At 46.7% G+C, this 22,601-nt stretch overlaps 1 protein-coding gene across 4 annotated transcripts in view; it reads right to left on the bottom strand.

Moving 5' to 3' along the window:
• CCDC136 (coiled-coil domain containing 136) overlaps positions 1–20,828 on the bottom strand; it is a 65,538-nt gene extending 44,710 nt beyond the window's left edge. For 2 of the 4 annotated variants that reach the window (XM_083183275.1, XM_083183276.1), the window contains exons 1-2: positions 20,427–20,827; positions 13,572–13,667 (exon numbers count right to left, since the gene is read on the bottom strand). In XM_083183275.1, the coding sequence (XP_083039401.1) occupies positions 13,572–13,667; positions 20,427–20,475 (145 nt within the window). In that variant the 5' untranslated portion in view covers positions 20,476–20,827. Of the gene's footprint in view, positions 1–13,571; positions 13,668–20,426 lie in introns of all 4 variants that reach the window. The other 2 variants (XM_083183274.1, XM_083183273.1) reach the window with 2 other exon arrangements.
• Positions 20,829–22,601: the final 1,773 nt, after the last annotated feature.

The raw sequence follows: 22,601 nt of genomic DNA on the forward strand, positions 1-22,601 counted from the left end.
CACGGTGTGCGAGGTAACGTGTAAGGGGCATCACGGTGTGCGAGGTAACGTGTAAGGGGCATTACGGTGTGCATTACTACTCCTTCTCTTCATCTACCTCCCATCTCCCCCTCTACCACCCCCATCTCCTCTAACCCCTGTTTCCACCCCTAAACCCCTCTCTCCTTCTCTACCCCCTCTCCTCCTATACAACCCCCTCTCCTCCTCTACCACTTCCTCTCCCCTTTTACCACACCCTCTCCTCCTCTAACCCCTGTCTCCTCCTCTACAACCCCATCTCCTGCTCTACCACCTCCTTTCCTCCTTTAACCCCAGTCTCCTGGAGTATTGGTGTGTGTATGTGGGAATATGGGGGGGGGGGGGGAGAGTAGGCAGATACCTTGCACCGGCCCTGCGGCCCCTCCCTCTCTCCTCCCATCTCTCTTACTCCTTATCTCCCTTTCCTCTCAACCCACTCTCCCTTCCCCCACTCTCTTTCCCTCTGTCACTTACTCTCACCCTCCTCCCCCTCTCTCTCCCCCTCACACACTCTCCCTCTCTTCATTTTCTCATTCTGCCCATCTCTCACTCTCCCCTCCCCCTATCCTCCCATCACTCACTTTCCCCTTTCACCCAATCCCTCTCTCCCCTCTCTTTCTCTCCTCCTCTACCCCCTCCACCTACCCCCTCGTTCTCTTGCCCCCTCTCTTATCCCCTCTCACTTACTCTCCCCTCTCATGCATCCTCTCATTCTCTACATTCTCTCTGTCTTCGCTCTCTCCCCCCTATTTTTATGCTCACTTACTCACTCCCTCCTTTGTCTCTCACTCACACCCTCCCTGTCCCCTCTCTGCCCATTCTCACCCCCCTCTCTCTATTCCACTCACCTCCTCTCTCCCCTCGCTCTCTGTGCCTCACTCATCTCCCCTCTCACTGTCCCCGTCTCCCGTACCTCTCACTCCCATCCCTCTCTCCACCTTCCCCAGCTCCCTATGTCTCTCCCTGTAGCCACCTTTGTCTCTCTATCTCTCTCCATCACCCACTGCATCACCATCTACCTCTCCATTGTAGCACTATCTCACCATTTTCCTCTCTCTCCTGTCACTCTGTCTTGCCTGGACATTACCCTCTGCCTACATTACATTAGGAGGAGGGAGAGTGCAACATGCAGTGTATAAATAGTGCCAGGTTTCCATGCGCCCTCTAGCTAGCGGAAGTCTAGCTTCCCCAAATATATATATATATCTGTGTGGGCCATATGTATAACGGGCATCTCTCTGTGTGGCATATGTTTAATGGGCATCTCTGTATGTGGCATATGTATAACGAGCATCTCTGTGTGGCATATGTATAATGGGCATCTTTGTGTGTGGCAAAGGTATAATGGGCATCTCTGTGTGTGGCATATGTATAATTTGCATCACTGTGTGTGGCATATGTATAATGGGCATCTCTGTGTGTGGCATATGTATAATTTGCATCACTGTGTGTGGCATATGTATAATAGGCATCACGGTGTGTGGCAAAGGTATAATGTGCATCTCTGTGTGTGGCATATGTATAATGGGCATCACGGTGTGTGGCATATGTATAATGAGCATCACGGAGTGGGGCATATGTATAGTGGGCATCACGGTGTGTGGCATATGTATAATGGGCATCTCTGTGTGTGGTATATGTATAAAAAGGGTTACGGAGTGGGTGGGGCATATGTATAATGGGCCAATTCTCGGCGTGCAGGTTGCAAAACTGCGGTATAAAGTAGTCTTTTCCTGCAATGCTGTACCCCTTGCAGTGAGGTTACACCCTTGCACGCCTAAGGCGCGCGCATATTCTCCACTTTGCTGCTGGGGATTGTTATGTTACTGCCACTGTTGGGAGGAATTATATGTTTTTCTTTTTTTTTATGTAATGCCCCGCCCCTTTTGTAGCTCCTCCCATATCACCGCCCACTTTCTGCCCCGCCCACAGTTCCTGAACCTATTTTCCTACAAAAATAGCACTGTGTATAACAATTACAATGTTTCTATGTACAATTAATATTACGCAGACCACAGGCTGCTGAATTAAAGATGAACGTATTTCCCCCCATGCTTCTTTCCATTGAGCACCAATCTTTCTGCGGCTCGCCAACACCCTCCCCTCTTCTTCTCACAAGCCAAATCCCCCTGCTGCTCAACAGCACCATCCCCTCTGTGCCATCCTCCTGCATCTAACCAGCATCATTCCACCTGGATCTCCCCAGTGCATCCCCTGCAGTATCTCTTCAGCACCATTCCCCTTTGCATCTCACCAGTGCCATTCCTCCTGCAACTAACCAACATCATTCCACCTGCATCTCTCCAGCGTATCCCCTCCAGCATGCTGCTGCTCTCATTATCTAAAACTCCCTGGTTACCATCCACCTGCCAGGTTACCTTCCAAAGCTGATTAACACCTACAGCTCCCAGAGCATTCCAGCATCCCTCAGCAGAGATTGCTATTGGCTCCTAAAACCATTACCATCATCGACTTCCTAGTCGACACAGGTGTCGACTCTAAAGTCTCCACTGTCTGTCTACAGCTCCTAGGCCGTCAACATCCCTCCAGCTACCAGGCCTTCGACCAGCATCTCCGGCTCTCAGGCCGTTGACATGTCTCTCCGGCTCCCAGGCCGACGAAGTCCATACATACAATACCAGAGACCTGAGCCCTGAGAACTGCAACCTGCTGGCTATTACAGAAACCTGGCTTAAACAATCAGACACAGTCTCGCCTGCAGTCACATGGTGGTTTACACTCACACCTTCAGGCCTGGTAACTGTAAAGGAGGTGGGGTAGGTATATTACTGTCCCAAACCTTCACATACTAAGTTCTACCACCAGTTCCTTTACTCACATTCACATCATTTGAATTTCACTCTATTAGAATTTTTTCTCTTTTCTCTCTGCGTATTGCTGCTATCTATCATCCACTTGGGCTTCCCAAACCTCAATTTCTGGAAGATTTCTCTGCCTGGCTCCCCCATTTCTTATCCTCTTACATCTCCACCATCATCCTGGGTGACTTCAATATTTTTATTGATAGTCCACCATCTCTGCATGCTTCCAAACTCCTCTCTCTAACCTCCTCTCTCAGCCTCCCCCAGTGGTCTGACTCCTCTACTCTTGAGAAAGGCCACTGCCTCAATCTTGTATTCACCAGCAGGGGCGTAGCTAAGGGTTCATGGGCCCTGGTGCGAAAGGTCACCTTGGGGCCCCCCTACATACAACAAAATTAAAATCTCGGTCTGTTTATATTTTAATACATCATTGCCAAGGGGGGTTAATGTCCGTTGCCATGGGTTCTTGCTCGTTGCCAAGGGGTTAATATGTGTTGCCAGGGGTTATTGGATGTTGCCAAGTGGTTAAATTTTTTTTATCAGGGGTTAATGCTCGTTGCCAAGGGGGGTTTATTCCCGTTGCCAGGGGTTCTAGCTCGTTGCCAAGGGGTTAATACGTATGTGCCCACCCCAGCCACCCGCCCGTACGCTGCTGTTGCTGCCCCTGCCTTACCCTGCGCAGAGAGAGACAGACGCTAGAGTAATTTTTCACTTCCAGCGTCTCTGACAGGGAGCACAGCTCTGCAGCCGCGTTACCAGGAAGTGCAGAGCTGCGCTTCCTGTCAGACGCTAGAGGTGAATTATGACTTCTAGCGTCTGTCTCTGTGTGCAGGGGAAGGCAGGGGCAGCCGTAGCTGACGGGCTGGTGGCCGGAAACATAGGCGCACCGGCAGCTATTGCAGTGCTGCCGGCAGCCTAGTGAGAGCTGAGATGAGGACTCGGAGCGGAGGTATGACCTCTGAGTAACCAGGCCGGACAGTGGCGGGGGCTGGCCCCCCCTGGCTCAGGGGCCCGGTCGCAGGTGGGACCGCTGCGACCCCTGTAGCTACGCCACTGTTCACCAGTCTATGCTCAGTCTCTGATTTTACAAAAACACCCTTCCTTCTCTCTGATCACAATTTCATTACCCTCTCACTCTCCTCCATTACCCCAAGCTCACTGACACTGAAGTCAAGCAAGCTGCCTCTAACCTGCAAAAATACTAACTCTATTAACTTTCCACAACTTTTCACCTCTCTGCAACAACAACTCTCGCCTATTTTTACATTTACCTCTCCTGACTCTGCTGTTTCTCACCTGTACCAGACTCTTGAAACAGCCATGACAAAGTGGCTCCAGCTTCCCAACACACCCTACGCAGGCTTAGATTCCTCACATATAAGACTATCTACCACTCCTACCACAATGCTTTGGGCACTGCCAAACAAACATACTTCCAATCTCTTTTTTGGGGGGGGACAGGGGGAAAGGACGGTCAGTCGCACAGGTTTATTTACAAATGTATTTAAGACAGGACCCTCATGGAAGTAGAATTATTCCTTTATATTTAGGAAGAGGGTGTGCTACCACTGGACATGGATCGAGGTTCAAGCAAAAAGGAGAAAAGGAAATGTCTTTCTGTGTGGTGCACCTCTTTCTGTGAGGTGCACCACACAGAAAGACATTTCCTTTTCTCCTTTTTGCTTATACTTCCAATCTCTCATATCTTCTCATGCCACCAACCCTAAGCGACTTTTCAACAAATTTAAGTTTTCTTCTGTACCCCTCCCCCCCCTCCCCCACCAGCTACCATCAGTGCACAAGAACTTACCTCCTACTTTAAGGACAAGATTGATAAAATCTGAGATGATATTGTATGCTCCTCCGCAGCCACTAACCTACTAAATTCCCCACCTACCTGTAAACCCTCTGGCATTTTCTCCTCATTTGAGCCCACAAATGAAAAGGAAGTATCCACACTCTTCTTATCCTATTCCACTACCTCTCATCTTGATCCTATACCAGCACAAGTCATTAAACCTCTATCTCCTATGCTTATCCCAACCTTAACTAAAATCAGCAACCTCTCTCTTGCTACTGGTATTTTTCCTTCTCTATTCAAACATGCAGTGATTACTCCTATTCTGAAAAAAACACAATTCTGCCCTTAACTCTCTCTCTATCTACCGTCCTATCTCTCAGCTCCCATGCCTCTCCAAGCTACTCAAGACTTGTCTACTCTCGCTTCACACACTTTCTTAACTCTCACAACCTATTGGACCCACTTCAGTCAGGCTTTTGTTCCCAACACTCCACAGAGACAGCACTGACTAAAGAGGTCAATGATTTGGTCACTGCTAAGTCTAAAGGCCATTACTCACTACTCATTCTTCTAGATCTTTCTGCTGCTTTTGAATCTGTTAATCACACTCTTCTCATGCAAACACTCCCTAGGTCTCAATGATACAGCCCTATCCTGGTTGTCATCTTAACTATCTAATCGCTCTTTCAGTGTTCGATAATCTGATTCCACCTCCTCTGCACTACCTCTGTCAGTCGGAGTTCCAAAAGGCTCAGTTTTAGGTCCTCTACATTTCTCAATCTATACCTTATCTCTTGGCAAACTAATCAGCTCTTTCGGATTTCAGTATCACTTTTATGCAGACTACTGTATGCTCAAATCGATACTCAAATCTATCAACCCCAGAGTTGTCACCAGCAATTTTGGGTCGAGTCTCTTAATGCCTTTCTGCCATCTCATCTTGGATGTCTTCTCGACACCTCAAACTCAACATTTACAAAACGGAATTAATTATATTCCCACCTGCCAAAAGCAGTTACCATCCTGATATCTCCATAACTGTTGACAACTTTACAATCTACCCTACCCCCACAATAGGAGGGGTGTGGGGGGCTGGTGGTGGCTGCAAGAGCCAGAGTCCAGAGTCTTACAGGAAAAAGTAAAAGTCACACAAGCACACTCCGTTTCACCTCCTGCGGTGAACACACTCTGTGTGCTGGGTGGAGATGGATGCTGTGGAGATATTAGTGCACAGAGAAATCGTTTGGCTGTAGATGGTAGGTCACAATCTTATCATAGGGTCATGATAAGTGTCCAGGTGTCGCTCAGGTTAAAGAGCGTCCTCTCTGCTGGCCAAGCGGTGCACCTGACACTTACCTGATACCGCTGATGTCCTCAATCCTTCCGTCCCTCGCCGCTTCGCGGCTGAGTGGACTGTATCCTGCTGGTGTCTGCACAGCCATGCAGATCACCAGCGAGTAACCGCGTCGCTTCAACAGAGATAGAAGCACTTCCGGGTCCCGCTGGCTTGCGTTCGCTGGGTGTTCCTGATCTCTGGAGTTACTCGGGCTGCACTCCCAGAGGGGAGGAGGCTTGTTGTAGATGGCTGTGTATGAGGTGCTGACCAACGCGTTTCAACCCCGCTGGGGTCTTTTTCAAGGATAAGTAAGCTGCTTTGCTGAAGTGTTTTTATGAGGGTTTGTTCGTGGGATACGCCCCTTGGAGGCAGGCGTCCATTGGGTGTTGTTGCTGTCCATCTGATGACAAGTGCTGATGAGCAGAGTTCATTGGTGCATATGATGAGAAGTGCTGATGAGCGGAGTTCATTGGTGCATATGACTGCAGAGCATCAGGTGTGTGGATGCACCAGTAATCTGTATACAATCAGATTCATTAAGTGCTTTCAGGAGTGCTGGCTTATGGAAAAGGTCGACATATATTATGTAGACCTTGTGCCCATGTTAGTACGCTGAGAGTCAGATGCTGCATGATGTGTGGCAGTCTAGTGGCTCTACATGGAATCGCAAGTTCAGGAAGTGGTCGACATGGTGTGTGTCGACCTTATGTGTGTGTTGATGACGGAATGGGCTGGAAATGGGAGTACTGCTTGAAAGTGAACATGGGGGCTGGTGGGGAAATTATGGGTGTTTTTGTTCACTTGAGTATAATCATGTTTACTGTTTTTACCCTTGCTTGTGTATGTACCGGGAGGAGCCAATCATCTCAAATGCTGGTCACCATATGTCATGTGGGGTATTTTTTTTTTTTTTTTTTTAATTTGGAGTGGCATTTATTTGGATATTGCACCTAGGTTGAAGTCTATGTTTAAGCCATTGGGTTTGAGAGTATTGAGTTGGTAGATCCAGAACATCTCTCTTTTATCCAGTCCCCTCCCCTCCAATTTATTTTGGGGGCCTCAATAGCTGTAAATTTCAGTCCTTTGGGGTCACAGTTGTGTCTGTCTTTGAAGTGTGAGGACACACTGTGTTGTTCATATCCCCTTTTTATGTTTCTAACATGTTCGTACATTCTGGTGCCCAGAGATCTAGTTGTTCTGCCTATGTACTCTATGTTGCAGGGGCATTTTATAAGATATATTACTCCAGTTGAGTTGCATGTCAGATTTTTCCTTGTATTTAAATGTTTTATTCACAGTGGTTGAATGCCAGGTGGTGTTGGCCTTAGTGCTCATGTCTGACATACATTTGCACCCTGCGCATCTACCACAGTGAAAAAAACCTAAGCTGTTGGTCAGGGTGCTCTGGAAGGAGTTTGATGGTTTGATATGATTTTTCGTCAGTTTTTGTTTAAGGTCAGGGACTTTTCTGAAAACTACCTTGGGTTGAGCTTGAATGTCTGAACTGTCCTTTGTTCCCCACATTCAATCTGTCTCCAAATCATGTTACATGTATCTTGAAAAAGTTCCCAGCATACAACAGGGGACGAAACGCGTTGACAAGCTATCATTTTGTACCTGTGTAGGTGATCCAAACAGCCACACAACAGCAGAACTCCACGGAGGCAGCGCTAGCCGCACAACATCACCGGCAAATAGCCGCCTCGCGTGCTCCCCAGCCAGCAGCACAAATCTTGTGCATACATCAAACGGCACTTAGCCGCCTCAAGCTGATTCAAGCTTCGTATCTCCGGCTTCACTGAGAGCGTGCATCCCGCTACCTTCCTCCTCTGGGCTTACCGTCGACTGTGCCTTTCCAGCTGAAGTGCGGCTCACCTCTACCCTGAGCCGCCGGCCATCAGCCGTGTACAGTCCTACCACACTGCACAGAAGCTACCAGGGTTGACGACAGGACGGCGCATTACCCTCCATACTATTCCGTGCCACCTCAGATTGAACGGTGTCTGCACCCCACATTGCGAGGTCACCTTACCGGCGTGCTGCCGAGGAGAGCAGTCCTTTCCATCCCTATCAATCGAGACTGCCAGCATTGGGCGCCTACCTACTATTAATCTGGTGAGCATAAAATATATACGACTGCCTAACAACTGCATCAAAATCTTTTATATACCTGACTGGCTAGTCCTGAATAAACCGGACTTACATATAAGATTTTTCTTATATATATATTCTGTTGCTGCAACAAATACCTGCAGAATACCGCCAGCTTCAAGTCATTTTTTCATTCACTGAGCTCATAATTATATCCTGCTGTGAAGTTATCCAAGCTAATATAGCTGTTTTGGGATCCCAACCTTTATTATATTTATATGCTATATTTTATTACTGTATTTGTTTGTTGTAAATTTATGTGTTTTTTCTAGATATAAAATTTATATATATAAAAAAGCTACAGTGTGTCCTGCATTCATCTTTATACGGTCACCTAGTGTACAATTATCTATATACAGCAGCGCAACTCACTCCTACCCCCTCTATCCATGTATCTTGAAAAACATATCCAAAATACGACTCTGTTTTACACAAAACACTGTTAATCTCTAATCCAAGAACTCATTATATCCCGCATTGATTATTGCAATAGTCTCCTTACTGGTTTTCTCAAGGACAGAATCTTGCCACTGCAATCCATTTTGAATGATGCAGCTAGGCTGATCTTCCTAGCAAGATGTTTACCATCTGCTGATTCGCTCTGCCAGTCCCTCCATTGGTTGCCGTAATTTACTGTATTTAATATAAAATACTTCTACTCACATTTAAAGCTATTAACCATACTACTGCAAAGTATATTTCTTTACTTATCTCTAAATATCTACCAACTCAACCTCTGCTCTGTAGAAGATCTGCGTCTATATTCTATACGGATTACTAGCTCCCATTCACTATTACAGAACTTTTATCGGGCTGCCCCCCACCCTATGGAATTCCCTTCCACGATCAATAATGGAGCACTGGGACTGGAAGATTGACCAGATAACTGGACTGGAGACAGGAAAGGAGAAATCAGAGGCGGAGATAGCGTAAGGCAGCCCCCGCCACTGCTTGGGGGAGCGGGGGCTGCGTGGGCGCCGGGTGCTGGACAAGTGAGTGTGACAGACAGAGAGTCTGTCACACTACACTCAGTGGGAACGGGGGCGGGTGCCGGACAAGTGAGTGTCCGGCACAAACACAGTATGCGGCTGCGTGTTGTGCCGCTGCCGCCCGCCCACCGCCGCCTGCCGCTGCCCGTGCGCTCGCTGATCACAGGCGAGTCGGCACGGGCGCGGCCATGACAGTGAATCTGTCACTGAAAAAAATATATATTTATTTGACGGGCGGGTGGGTTGCCCAATGGGAGGGAGGGAGGTCAGGAGAAACATCCAATGGGATGCGGGTGGGCGGGCTTCTAGTGTCAGTCAGACTGAGGCAGGGGAAGCAGCAGTGTCTGCTGGTCCCTTCCTCAGCTTCAGCTGCTATGCAATCACACGCTGGAGCCTGGAGAGCCTGGCCAGAGGAGCTGGGAAGCCAGCAGGAGAGAGAAAGTGTCCCAGTCACAAATGAGTTAATAACAGAGGTGTGTTTTTTTTTTATTTTACACCAGTACTATTTAAAATAAATATATAAATACTGTATAGGTGGGATCAGGCAGCATGGAGCATGTTCCCTTTCGGGGGCTGGCGGCTGCCGAATCTACCCTGCCAGCCCCTGCAAGAATGACGGGCACTCCATCTGTATGTGTATATATATATATATATATATATATATATATATATATATATACAAAACAGGAACAGAGTGCGCTAGAAGGTGAAAGTACACAACTTTTTTTACACAATCAAAAATTTAATAAAAGCCAACAACACGGCTCATAAAAAATACAGTGATAATATAATCATATACATGAATCAATTTGACAGCATCTGTGATAATTCAGTATAACGACAGGCCCAACGCGTTTCGTCAACCACGTGACTTCATCAGGGGCATTAGACGACTTGATTTATCAAAGCTGCAGTTGCTCTTCTTGCAGTGTCTCAAATTGACTGAGTATAAACAAATTAAGTGGGTAATGATATTACACCAACTGACAGAGCTCTTGTCAGTTTTCACTGGTACAAATCTCAAAAAATCCCACTCTATTACAGATGTCAGCAATACAATTCATCCAAGAATCCAATAAACCTGGGTAACTGGACGCTTGTCACACTGTATCCAAACAGCCAAGACTTGGCTGTTTGGATACAGTGTGACAAGCGTCCAGTTACCCAGGTTTATTGGATTCTTGGATGAATTGTATTGCTGACATCTGTAATAGAGTGGGATTTTTTGAGATTTGTACCAGTGAAAACTGACAAGAGCTCTGTCAGTTGGTGTAATATCATTACCCACTTAATTTGTTTATACTCAGTCAATTTGAGACACTGCAAGAAGAGCAACTGCAGCTTTGATAAATCAAGTCGTCTAATGCCCCTGATGAAGTCACGTGGTTGACGAAACGCGTTGGGCCTGTCGTTATACTGAATTATCACAGATGCTGTCAAATTGATTCATGTATATGATTATATTATCACTGTATTTTTTATGAGCCGTGTTGTTGGCTTTTATTAAATTTTTGATTGTGTAAAAAAAGTTGTGTACTTTCACCTTCTAGCGCACTCTGTTCCTGTTTTGTATTTCTATCTGTTCTGGGTCTCAGCTAACAGGGGACTCTCAGAGTTGCTGCTATCTTTAGAATTGGGCGCGGACTTTTGGGTTTCTTTTGTCTTCTTTATATATATATATATATATATATATATATATATATATATATATATATATATATATATACAGATGGAGTGCCTGTCATTCTTACAGGGGCTGGCGGTAGATTTGTCAGCCGCCAGAAGGGAATGTGCGCGCTCCAGATGCGCATGTGTCCCCATGCCGCCTGATCCCACCTTTCCACTCCCCCCCCCCCCCCCCCCTAAACCTGCCTGTCTCCGCTTCACGGGCTCAAGTCCCCTGCCTCTAGGAAAAAGGGACGCGCAACGCGCATCCCAGTCAGACGGAGCGCCGGCTCGCTAGCGGGGGTGTTCTGGCGAGTCCCAGCGCTGGCTAAGAGGCACTCCATCTTTGTACATTGTGAACAGGCAGCACTACTAGTGTCGGCAACTGGTGTGGACAAATGTACAGGCAGCACTACTAGTGTCGGCAACTGCTGTGGGCATATGTATAATCAGCGCTACTAGTGTCGGCAACTGGTGTGGACATATGTACAGGCATTGCTACTAGTGTCGGCAACTGGTGTGGGCATATGTATAATCAGCGCTACTAGTATCGGCAACTGGTGTGGACAAATGTACAGGCAGCGCTAATAGTGTCGGCAACTGGTGTGGGCATATGTATAATCAGCGCTACTAGTGTCGGCAACTGGTGTGGACATATGTACAGGCAGCGCTACTAGTGTCGGCAACTGGTGTGGGCATATGTATAATCAGTGCTACTAGTGTCGGCAACTGGTGTGGACATATGTACAGGCAGCGCTACTAGTGTCGGCAACTGGTGTGGACATATGTACAGGCAGCGCTACTAGTGTCGGCAACTGCTGTGGGCATATGTATAATCAGCGCTACTAGTGTCGGCAACTGGTGTGGACATATGTACAGGCAGCGCTACTAGTGTCGGCAACTAGTGTGGGCATATGTATAATCAGTGCTACTAGTGTCGGCAACTGGTGTGGACATATGTACAGGCAGCGCTACTAGTGTCGGCAACTGGTGTGGACATATGTACAGGCAGCGCTACTAGTGTCGGCAACTGGTGTGGACATATGTACAGGCAGCGCTACTAGTGTCGGCAACTGGTGTGGACATATGTAAAGGCAGCGCTACTAGTGTCAGCAACTGGTGTGAGCATTATGTATAAGTTGTGATACTACTACTGTTGGCAACTGGTGTGGTCGTTATGTACAGTATAAGTTGCGCTGCTACGGTCGGTAACTTTATGCGCGTATATATATATATATATATATATATATATATATTTAAACAAGCGAGTATAGGTGCTGTAAAGTCACTTATTTTAACTTGACCAGTAGTCCTGAGCCTCCTGTTCAGACCAACAAGGGTTAATGAGCACTATGACCGTTCAGTAATGGCCGCAGCTCCCTTCTCTACAAGCAACAACTCCAGGATCCACTGAGTGAAAAATCTGTACAAACAATAGAATGAGAAGGGGCGCCCAATAGTGCATTAAAAGTGTATTTTAATAGACATAAAAACATCTGACACCTGGCTGAAACTTTGGCTTTGATCTCCCGGATCGCTGCACTGCAAGCCAGCGTGTGGATGTCCGGGGGGACCTTGGATCAGACGGATGCCCAGCTGTATTGCCGTGGTATTTACTCATATGCCGTGTGGTACTGGTAACCAGTCCACAGTGTTTTATATCTTGGTACGAGTCCCCACTATTTGTATCCAGGATGGATGTATTTATGTCTATTAAAATACAATTTTAATGCACTATTGGGCGCTCCATCTCATTCTATTGTTTGTACAGATGTGTTGTAATATTATAGGGGCATTATGGTGTGCGCTATATTGTGTAAGGAGCATTACGCTGTGTGGCATAATACATAATGGGCATTACAATGTTATTAGTATTTTTATATGGCCACGCCCCTTCCCCATGAAGCACCGCTCCTACATTTTGCCTTCGGCGCGCACTCTCTTATTTTAAGTGTGGTGGTGGGGCACTCACCAATTTCCTTTCTGGCACAGGGTACCAAATGGTTGTTACGCCAATGGTTCTGTTGTGCCACTGTGTGGTGTAATTTGAAATGGGATTACTATTGTGTATGGTCCTTGTGAGATGGCATGTCTCTCTTTCGGAGTGCACTGTATTTTTTACATGGGAGGGGGGCGCCGCAAAATTGTATGGCAGGGGGGAGCAAAATTTATAGTTACGCCACTGGGAGAAATGGCACTGGAGGACCCACAGCAAACCAGTGGACAGAATGCCTGAAGTTCACAATGAGGAGCTAGGAACCGAGGTCACAGCAAGACTGTGAACAAAGTTGCACAAGCACCAGAACCTTCTTGGATCCATCCCTAAATACCCTCCCCTGCCCGTGGATTGGCTCATGCAGGGGAAATGCAAGTTCTCAATAGAAAGGCCCAAATTGGCTAAAAGGAGTCATGTGACTCCGGCAAGATGGCAGGGCCCATATTCCGGGATCAGCCACGGTACCCTCTGGGAGGGGAGACCACTGGACCAGGAGTGCCAGTGGGAGGAAACAGCGCCGAATCCCCAGCCCGCTGAACACGAGCACCGGAAGAAGACCCCAGAATACGGATGTCCCTGGACCTCCGCTGCACACTCTGATGGGATCTAACATACCATTCTACATTATAGCATTTTATGTTTAGTAAAATTTGTTTGCATTTTCACAAAGATTTCTTATGTGTAGGCGGTACATGTCTTGTGTGTCTTTTCTTAGCAAAGATCAATTCCAAAACTGTCCTATTGTTAAATTCAACATCATAAGGTTTGGAGAAACGCAATTGTTTTTACTTACGCTCACCATTCATCAGATCTCGAGGGTAGGCATGGTTTCTTCTGGTAAGGGGTTGAGGAAGCCAGCGGACAGCGCTTCCAGATACAGGGCTGGATCCTATTTTAAACAGAAGATGTAGACATTATAAAGTGACCTTGTTAACAGACATGAGAGTTAGACACAGTGACATATAAATAGGAAATCATGTTCTTTTCACAACCAAATATAAATATATATGTGTGTGTGTGTGAAAAAGTGAGAAAAGCACCTCCTAGCGTAAAATGTTTAGGATTCACTCATAAACCCACCACTGGTTGCGGATCACTCCAAAAGTGAAGGTGTGCCATGAGTGGTTCCCATATATAACAGATCCAAAATCTGGGGACTCTTCTAAACAGAAATCTTTGTAATGTGCTCCATTATGAGATATAAGGATACATAGGGAGAGAATTGATACAAACACTAGTGTCATACTGTATACACTCTTACACAATGATGAAAACCAATGCTGCCTTTATTCTCCCTATGTATTCTTACGTTGGTTCTCTTATGCCCACCCCCTGTACAGGGAAGAGAACGAATGAATACGCGTACACATCTGTTCGCATGCGGCCGCACAATGGAGAAATCATTTGATATTTGCTTACCTTCGAATGATTTCTCCTACTGTACCCGCCGCTCGCAGCCGCTGCATGACCCAGGAATCACTCGGTGGCTGCACATATCCACGTGATGTCGGGGTGGGTGCTGATGTCATGCGTCTGCCCCGAACAGGAACAGGGGTGCACCCATCCATTTGCAGCCTTGCGTGCAGGGGCAATATCATTCGATGGTCATTAACCATCAAATGATTTTGCAAGCGCTCGCAGATCTAAAACACCTCTCTGGTGTCTTAGATCTGTGGCGCCCCTGTACGGGAAGAGGGCGGGCAGCTGACATCCGCTAACATCAGCTGTCAACCCCCCTGCACCCATGTCATGGCATGGGGTCGCCCATGAAACGTCGGGCGTACCCATGGGCGCTACCCCTTGCCACCACCCCAAGCCCCCCATCCACACTGCTCCGAGTGAACGGACTGGCAACTGATCAATTTATCACGCCTGCTCCCAAACAGAGCCTGCACATGTGTATGCGCATGCGCAGTCCCAAACCATAGCTCCCCTGTGCAAACTCAGATCCAATGTCTCATCATGGTCGTACAGATTGTAAAGGCAAGCAGTAAGGACTGAAACAAGCAGATTTATTATGTGTAATGCATAACCAAGGTAATGTTGCTGTGTTACTACTTAAAACCAGGTCAAATCAGGGCCGGCGCCACCACTAGGCAGCTTTAAGCATTTGCCTAGGGCGCCGGCCACTGGAGGGCGGCACTTGGGATGGAGCAGGTGTACCCCCACTATCCTGGAGACAGGTGAGGTGAGTTGCAGCAGCGCCCGCACCCCACCCCCTACCATACAGTGGGTGAACGGTGGCACTGATCAGAAATCCCCAGCATGCAGGAACTCTCCCGGTTGGTGATTGACAGCAGGGGCTCAGGAAGTGCTGAACTGCGGGGATCCGACTGAAAAGTAACTGGGACGTTGAAATTGGGCTGTATTCTAACGCTATCAGCAAAAGCTTCTCCCCACATCTGGATAGGAAGCGCAAGGGGACACATCCGTTGCGCTGCTCGACTCCCCACCCCCCATAGAGCGACCTGGCCACCGCATCACCCCTCCCCCCACAGCGGGAGAGAGGCGGGGTGAGCAGCGGGTTGAGCAGCGGGGTGAGCAATGGGGTGCCCCCCCCCCCACTTCACCCTCCGCCTGGGGCGCAGCAATTACTTGCACCGGCCCTGGGTCAAATGGAGGCTGAAGTCAGTCAGCCATGCAACCTGTATAATGATATAGATTGATACAATAGCACTGATATATAATATGGTCAATAGAGCTGCCCCCACAACATGCAGTGAAAGGGACAGAGCAGAGCTGTTGCACATGCCCAGTGTACCAGCATCTTCTACCACATCTACTGTATGTGTGGATCTGAGCCCTCAAACATTGCAGTGGACCAGAGAGCAGCTGCCAGGAGGATGAGACAGGAGCCTTACCATGAAGTGAAAGATTGTGAGCTTAGAAAGTGCAGTACTGGTTCTATTATGTTTGTGTATTTATTTATTATTATTTATTATGTTTAACCTTTGCTCGACCACTCATCTTATATAAATGTTTGAAAGAGCCTTTACTATAGACCTGGGGTAGCCAACTCCAGTCCTCGAGAGCTACCAACAGTTAATGTTTTCCAGATCTCCTCACAGAATCACACGTGAAGTAATTAGCTCCACCTGTGGATCTTTGAAAATTTTTCAGCTAGTAATGAGTGCACCTGTGCAGCAGCTAGGTTGTCTGGAAAATGTGAACTGTTGGTAGCTCTTGAGGACCGTGGTTGGCTACCACTGCTATAGACCATCTGTACTGTTACATATTAATACTGTATTCCATACTGTATCCAGTGTATAAAAAGACCAATTTTTGGGTCTGTTAGTGCTCCCCCAGACTCGCGTACTTACTCCAATGTGATGCAGAGTGGGAGATATTGGATTACATTTGGAAACCCCCCTCTAAAAATCCTGTGTTTGCCACTGTTGTGGCCTAGTTAGAGAAGGAGATAGGAGCACTGCAGCTAACCTGTGTCTGCCATCACCAATGACAATGCTGCTACCATGCCGTACATAGTTGAGGTGGATGCTAGGGTCACCATGGTCTAGTTCAGTGATGGCTACCCTTGACACTCCTGCTGTTGTTGAACTACATATCCCAGCATGCCCTGCATCAGTTTTAGCATGGCCAAATAGTAAAACTGTAGCAGGGCATGCTGGGATATGTAGTTCAAAAACAGCTGGAGTGTCAAAGAAATACACCCATCATACCTTTCTCATCACAACAATGCACCTGCCCACAATTACAGGAAACTGGAGGGTTGTTTGGCTATTGAATAAATCCAGGAGCTTGGTTATCTGCTATATAGACAAGGCCTGGCCACATGCGACTTCTTCATGTTTCACTTTCCACAAATAAAGCACATGATTCATGGGATACATGTTAAGTCACTGGAATCTGCAGTGAAAACCATCATCATGGTTTGAGTGTAATTTTCACTTTGTTTGCAAATATAACAGCTTTGTGTGGAGGCATTGCAGGGCCATTAAAAAAAACCTGTATGGTTTATTATGCAATTTAACATTATGTCAATCATTCATTGTTGTAGGAGCTCTCTAACCATTAAACGCCTAAAGCAACAACCTGCTGTGGGTTCACTTAATGTTTGTGCCAGCCTTGTGCACTGTGTAGAATTCTTAATCATATTCTTTCTGTTCACAAATTGAGTTATCCCTCAGTCAAGCTTTCAGCAATGCTAGATGCAACATAAAGCCTACATATATCTGGAAATGTTTCCTAACTGTGCATACCACATTCAGAATGGAAGCTGACTACAGTGCACTGACTACAGTGCCCTGAATCAAGCGGGGGCTCGAAATCCATACCATGTCCCAGAAGACACCTATGTGGCTGGGACGCTAGTTCAGGGCCATATGAGCCTAATTATGACTACTACCTTTGCAAGTGCAGTTGTTCCTCTACTGTTTGAGTCATAATCCCCTGAATCAGGATTTTCAATGAAAATTTTCATAAAATTCTCCATTTAGGGGATTATTCTGGTTCACTCGCAAAGGCACAATCACTCTCTAATGGACAAAACGATATGCACTGCAGGTGGGTCTCATGTAACATGTACAAAGAGAGTTAGATTTGGGTGTTTTATTGTTTCTGTGCAGGGCAAATACCGGCTGCTTTATTTTTACACTGCACTATAGATATCAGTTTGAAGTACAAACCCCACCCAAATCTAACTCTCTCTGCACATGTTACATCAGCCTCACCTGCAGTGCACATGGTTTTGTCCATTACAGAGTAATTGAATATACCTATATGTGTCAGCATAGTGTAAAGCATGTAGAATGCTAATGTAATAAGTTGCAATATGGGGGTCAATGCCATACCTCCCAACATGACCCTCTCCAGGAGGGACACATTGCTCTGCTCCTGTAATTCCCGCTTAATTTATAATTGCCATCACCTGTGTTGAAGCACCTTTCTTAGCAATTTACCTGTTTAACACAGGTGATGGTAATCATACATTATGAGGAAAAACCAGGAGCAGAGCAATGTGTCCCTCCTGGAGTTTGGAGGTATGCAATACATTTATATGCAAAGGGTGTGAATAGCTGTTGCCATAGCATTTCAATGCCGGCAATGGCATTTAAAATTCATGGCCTGATTTCTGTCCAAACAAGCACCTTGTTGCTCAAAGCCTTTTGCATGAGTTTGGACTGCTGCAAAGTGCGGCTGCTTTAGCAAGGTCTCACCAGTGTGAGAAGCTCACAAACATTTGGATCATACTTGCCTTGGTGCCGGACGGGGTCCCGACAGTCGGGATCCTGACAGGCATTCACCCGACGTCGGGATCCTGACTGTCAAAACACCGACAGCCGGGTTCCCGACGGCCGTCGGCTATTTTCCCTCGTGGGGGTCCACGACCCCCATAGAGGGAGAATAGAATAGGTGGCTCGCGTAGCGAGCCACCGTGCCAGCAAGGGGCTTTGTTGCGCTCACCATGCTGTCTGGATCCAGCCAGTCGGGATCCCGACTGTCGGACCCATGTACCACACCCACTTGCCTACCTGACCCTCTCCATGTGGGATAAAATGCTCTGTTTCTGGACTTCCCTGGTAATGTATGATTGACATCACCTGTGGGGAGCTAGGTAAAGGTGTTTCACCACAGGTGCTGGCAATCATACATTACCAGGGAAGCCCAGGAACAGAGCATTTTCTCCCGCATGTAGAGGGTCAGGTAGGCAAGTATGATTTGGATTGACACCATAGAACAGGCTTTCCCAACCACGGTCCTCAAGGCACACCAACAGTGCCGGTTTTAGTGATATCCAGGCTTCAGCACAGATGGTTTAATCAGAATCACTCAGGTACTAATTAAGTCACCTGTGCTCAAGCCTGGATATCACTAAAACCTGCACTGTTGGTGTGCCTTGAGGACCGTGGTTGGGAATGCCTGCCATAGAAGTACATATTTTATTAAGTCAACACAAATATATGAGCAGCCGTCCCTTTCCCACAGAGGGGACAAATCAGCCATTGTTGTGGCATTCAATGTCGGCAGCAGCCGCCTTATAAGCCCCCTTTGCTCAGCCAGTCTAATGCCAGATTTGCCTTACATTTTGGATGCAATCCACACTGCCCTAATGTAAGACAGTATTGGGAAGATTTGTCTTGAGAATCTTCTTGGCACCTAATTGAATTCCCATCAGAGTAAGAAACACATTATTTTCAATAAATGACTACTGTATAAACTGTAAACCAGGACTGGCCAAACCGGTCCTCAAGATCTACCCACGGCCCACGTTTTCCAAATCACCTAGCTGGAGCACAGCTGTAGTCATTACTAACACATGCTTTTGCCGGAATTAGCTTCTAATGGGCCTTAATGTACTTTTGCTGTGTCTACAAGCCCTCTCCAAGGCCCCGTTGTTATACAAAGTTGCTAGTGAAGTCCAACTTACAAGTAACAAATGACACATACTGTATTGCAAAAAAAGACTTCCATGTGTATGTAAAAAAGACGTGTATGTAAAAAAGACTTCCATGTTCCATGTGTAGGTAAAAAAAAGGAAGCTGCATTTCATTTAAGTCTGAATTAATTTCTGACAGTTGTCTAAAGAGAGATGCTCTGGGACAGACTATTAAGCCTGGTGAACTGAGAAAGTGGAAGGTGATAACACACCAGCCAATTAGCTAGTAACTGTCAAGTTACATGCTGGGTTTGAAAAATGACAGACAGGAGCTGACTGGCTGCTGCGTTATCACCTTCCACTTTATCACTTCACCAGGCTTAACAAATCTACCTCAGTAGGGCACTTACATCAATGCATTTATATTGTAATGCTACAAAAATCTAAAATTTCTGCCGGTACGGAGTACAACCTCAGAAAAAAGCACTGATAAAAAGATTTTAGACAACAAAATGCGAAATTAGAATTTTTTTTACAAAACTATCGTATACAATAGAAACATATAAAAGTCAGTCCATCCTTTTGTATTCTCCATTAATATAATCACAACAGTTTTAAAAATCAAAACAAGTCCTTATTGACAACAGGACTCATTTGTCTATCAGACAAATGTATATCAGACAAATAAAGAAAAACGATCCCAGTGAAATGTATTGTATCCAATAATGCTGTTCCTACACAATTCTTCTGACAATATAAGAGAAGCTATTGTCCAACGTGGCTGGCACTGCATGGTGTCTATAGGGCTGACTGCAATCCTACAATTGTAATCATTTAAATGTAATACATGAAAACACAGCCTACTAAAATCAGGCCAAGTGGATTGGTGTACGGTATAATACTGACAGAGGCTCGCTCTAGAACCCTATGTGACCCACTTTACCTGAAGGACACTGTTCGCCATCATTAATCCCAAGTAGTATAGAAGAAAGTGGCTACTCGCATTAGTTAAATGATTGTTTAAGAAGAAAGCTGGCTAGTAATAAAAAATAAAAATAAATTTAAAAAAAGAACACACACAGGATTTTCTCTATTATCCCAATGCCTCCATTATTATGCAGCAGACATCCTGCGGCTGGCAGCATCAGCACCGGGGAGCCCCCAGGTGAGCAGCAGCAGCAGCAGCGGGATGCTTTACATACGGGGCAGGGGGATGGAGGGCAGTGACACAGAAGCAAGTGCTAGCGCTAATAATGGCAGAAGGACAGGAGCAGAAGGATTAGAAGCAGCCATATTATCATCAGCACGGACCTGTCATCTGCTGGGCTCTGCCTGTGCTCTGACCATCCACATCCTCCATCCTGCAGCCGCCGGGACACAGCAGCCGGGCACGGAGCCTGGGAGAGGGGGGAATGGGGGACGCTGTAATGCCAGGAGGATGGGGGAGATGGGGTAACAGTGATATATGTCTGTATGAGCGCACAGATATATCAGATGGATAGAAGGATGGGTGACAGTGGGGAGCAGACAGGCAGATTATCTGGGAATGGAGCTTACACAGACAATGTATGAATTATGATGGTGGAACAAACATACGCAGACCGGAGGGATGAGAATGGGGAGAGCTAGGTATTAAGAAGATACAGGCAGCAGGCATGGTAACAAGAGGAGAGATTGGATGAAAATACAGAACAGGCAGCGGGAGGAGTTAGGAAGCAGGGGGGGGGGGGGGGGGGGGGTGGCGTGGAGGTGCTGCTATTGCTGCTGGGATGTTGCAGTGGTCCCTCCTGGGAGTCGGGAGTGGGACACTGGCTGCTTTACCCTCATTAACATTTTTGTATTGTGTGGCAATGCTAAACTGTAATTCTTCCTCACTGCAATTTGCCTATAGATAATTTATCAAATCTTGGACAGGTATATAGCACTAGCCAATCAGTTGCTAATACCTTGCTCACATTGCACAAATAAACCCTGAGTCCTACCCGGTCGATCTGGGTTGACTTGCGTTGTGAAAGTGCCTTTTAAAATTACCTGGGTCCAGCAACCTGGCATTTCGACCCAGGTGAAAAGAAGGGTTAATCCTGGGTCCCGTACACACTATAGCAGTGGTTCCCAACCCTGGTCCTCAAGTACCCCCAACAGTGCACGTTTTCCAGGTCTCCCGGCAGGTGCACTCATTATTCAGGCACATTTGAAAAGATCCACTGGTGCAGCTAAAATTATAGCACTTGTGATTCTATGTGGAGTCCTGCAAAACATGCACTGTTGGGGGTACTTCAGGACCAGGGTTGGGAACCACTGCACTATAGGGAGGAGCAGCATCAGCTCCAAGCGCTGCCTCCTCTCCTGCCCCCTTTCTGACGTCAGCAACCCAGCTTATTAAACCCCTTTCAGGTTGCCAAACCAACCCGTGTTATTGCCATGTTAACCTGTGTTGATTTGCAGTGTGAAAGTGCCACAGCCACATTCCCCGGTTGAGTCACAACTAGGGTTGAACAGGGCTGTGACCCTGGTTATTATGCAGTGTGAACAGGTAACCCAGGTCGAGCGATCCAGGTCCTGTTCACACTATGGAGACAGTGTCAGCTCAAAGCACTGCCTCCTCCCCCGATGATGCACCGCTGCTCCGCCCTACCTCTGTCTGACGCCAGTGACCTGGCAATAACCCATGTCCTGATCTCTGGTGCGGCCCGGCATTTGCGGTCTGAAAGGGGTAATATTGTAATTTTTCTAGCACAACTGGGCTAAAAGAAGCTGATTGGGTGGTACTTTATCTCTCTCCACTTTATCTTTCTTCAATATTTGATACATTTCCTTTAATGGGGCATATTCATTTGTGTGTAGAATTTTGCCCACAAAAAAATTACACACACAAAATAAAGCTTTAATAAACGTGAAATAACATATATTCCAACAGAAGTGATTTGGGTGCAGAACTCTATAAACAGCAGTGGACAGAAGGGGCCCATTTATTAAGGATCACATTAACAATGCAATCAATGGACCCAAAGCGATGCTGCTATACAACCCCCATACTAAACTATGGGCGGTGCGGCCAGCGGCGGTGCAGGAGGGATTGCAGCAGATATTCCTGCTGCAGTCCTCCCTCCTGATACATTCAGGTTATACATAATATTTGGGGCTAACCGTAGATTTAGACACAAATATTAAATTATAAATAGGCGCCTAAAACTAAAGAGTTGGTACTTGTTTCATAGCACGGCGCCCAATTTTTTCATCTTATGGCATCTTATGCCATCGCTTCGCATCGCATGCCATATAGCCGCATACGATGCATGCGATGCGATACGATTTTTTATTGTATAAGCACCCTAATGGGCCCGAAGCTTGGCGAGCCCAGCGAGCCCCACGAGGGGACGCGTATTACTTTACATGTATTACGCGTCCGCTTGCCACGCTTCGGGCTCAGTGGCTCGCTGCGTTTGCCACACTGTATAAAATCAACTCCACGCCGACGTGGATAGT

This window comes from Crinia signifera, chromosome 4 (assembly GCF_055691185.1).
Source record: "Crinia signifera chromosome 4, ASM5569118v1, whole genome shotgun sequence".
NCBI lineage: Eukaryota > Metazoa > Chordata > Amphibia > Anura > Myobatrachidae > Crinia > Crinia signifera.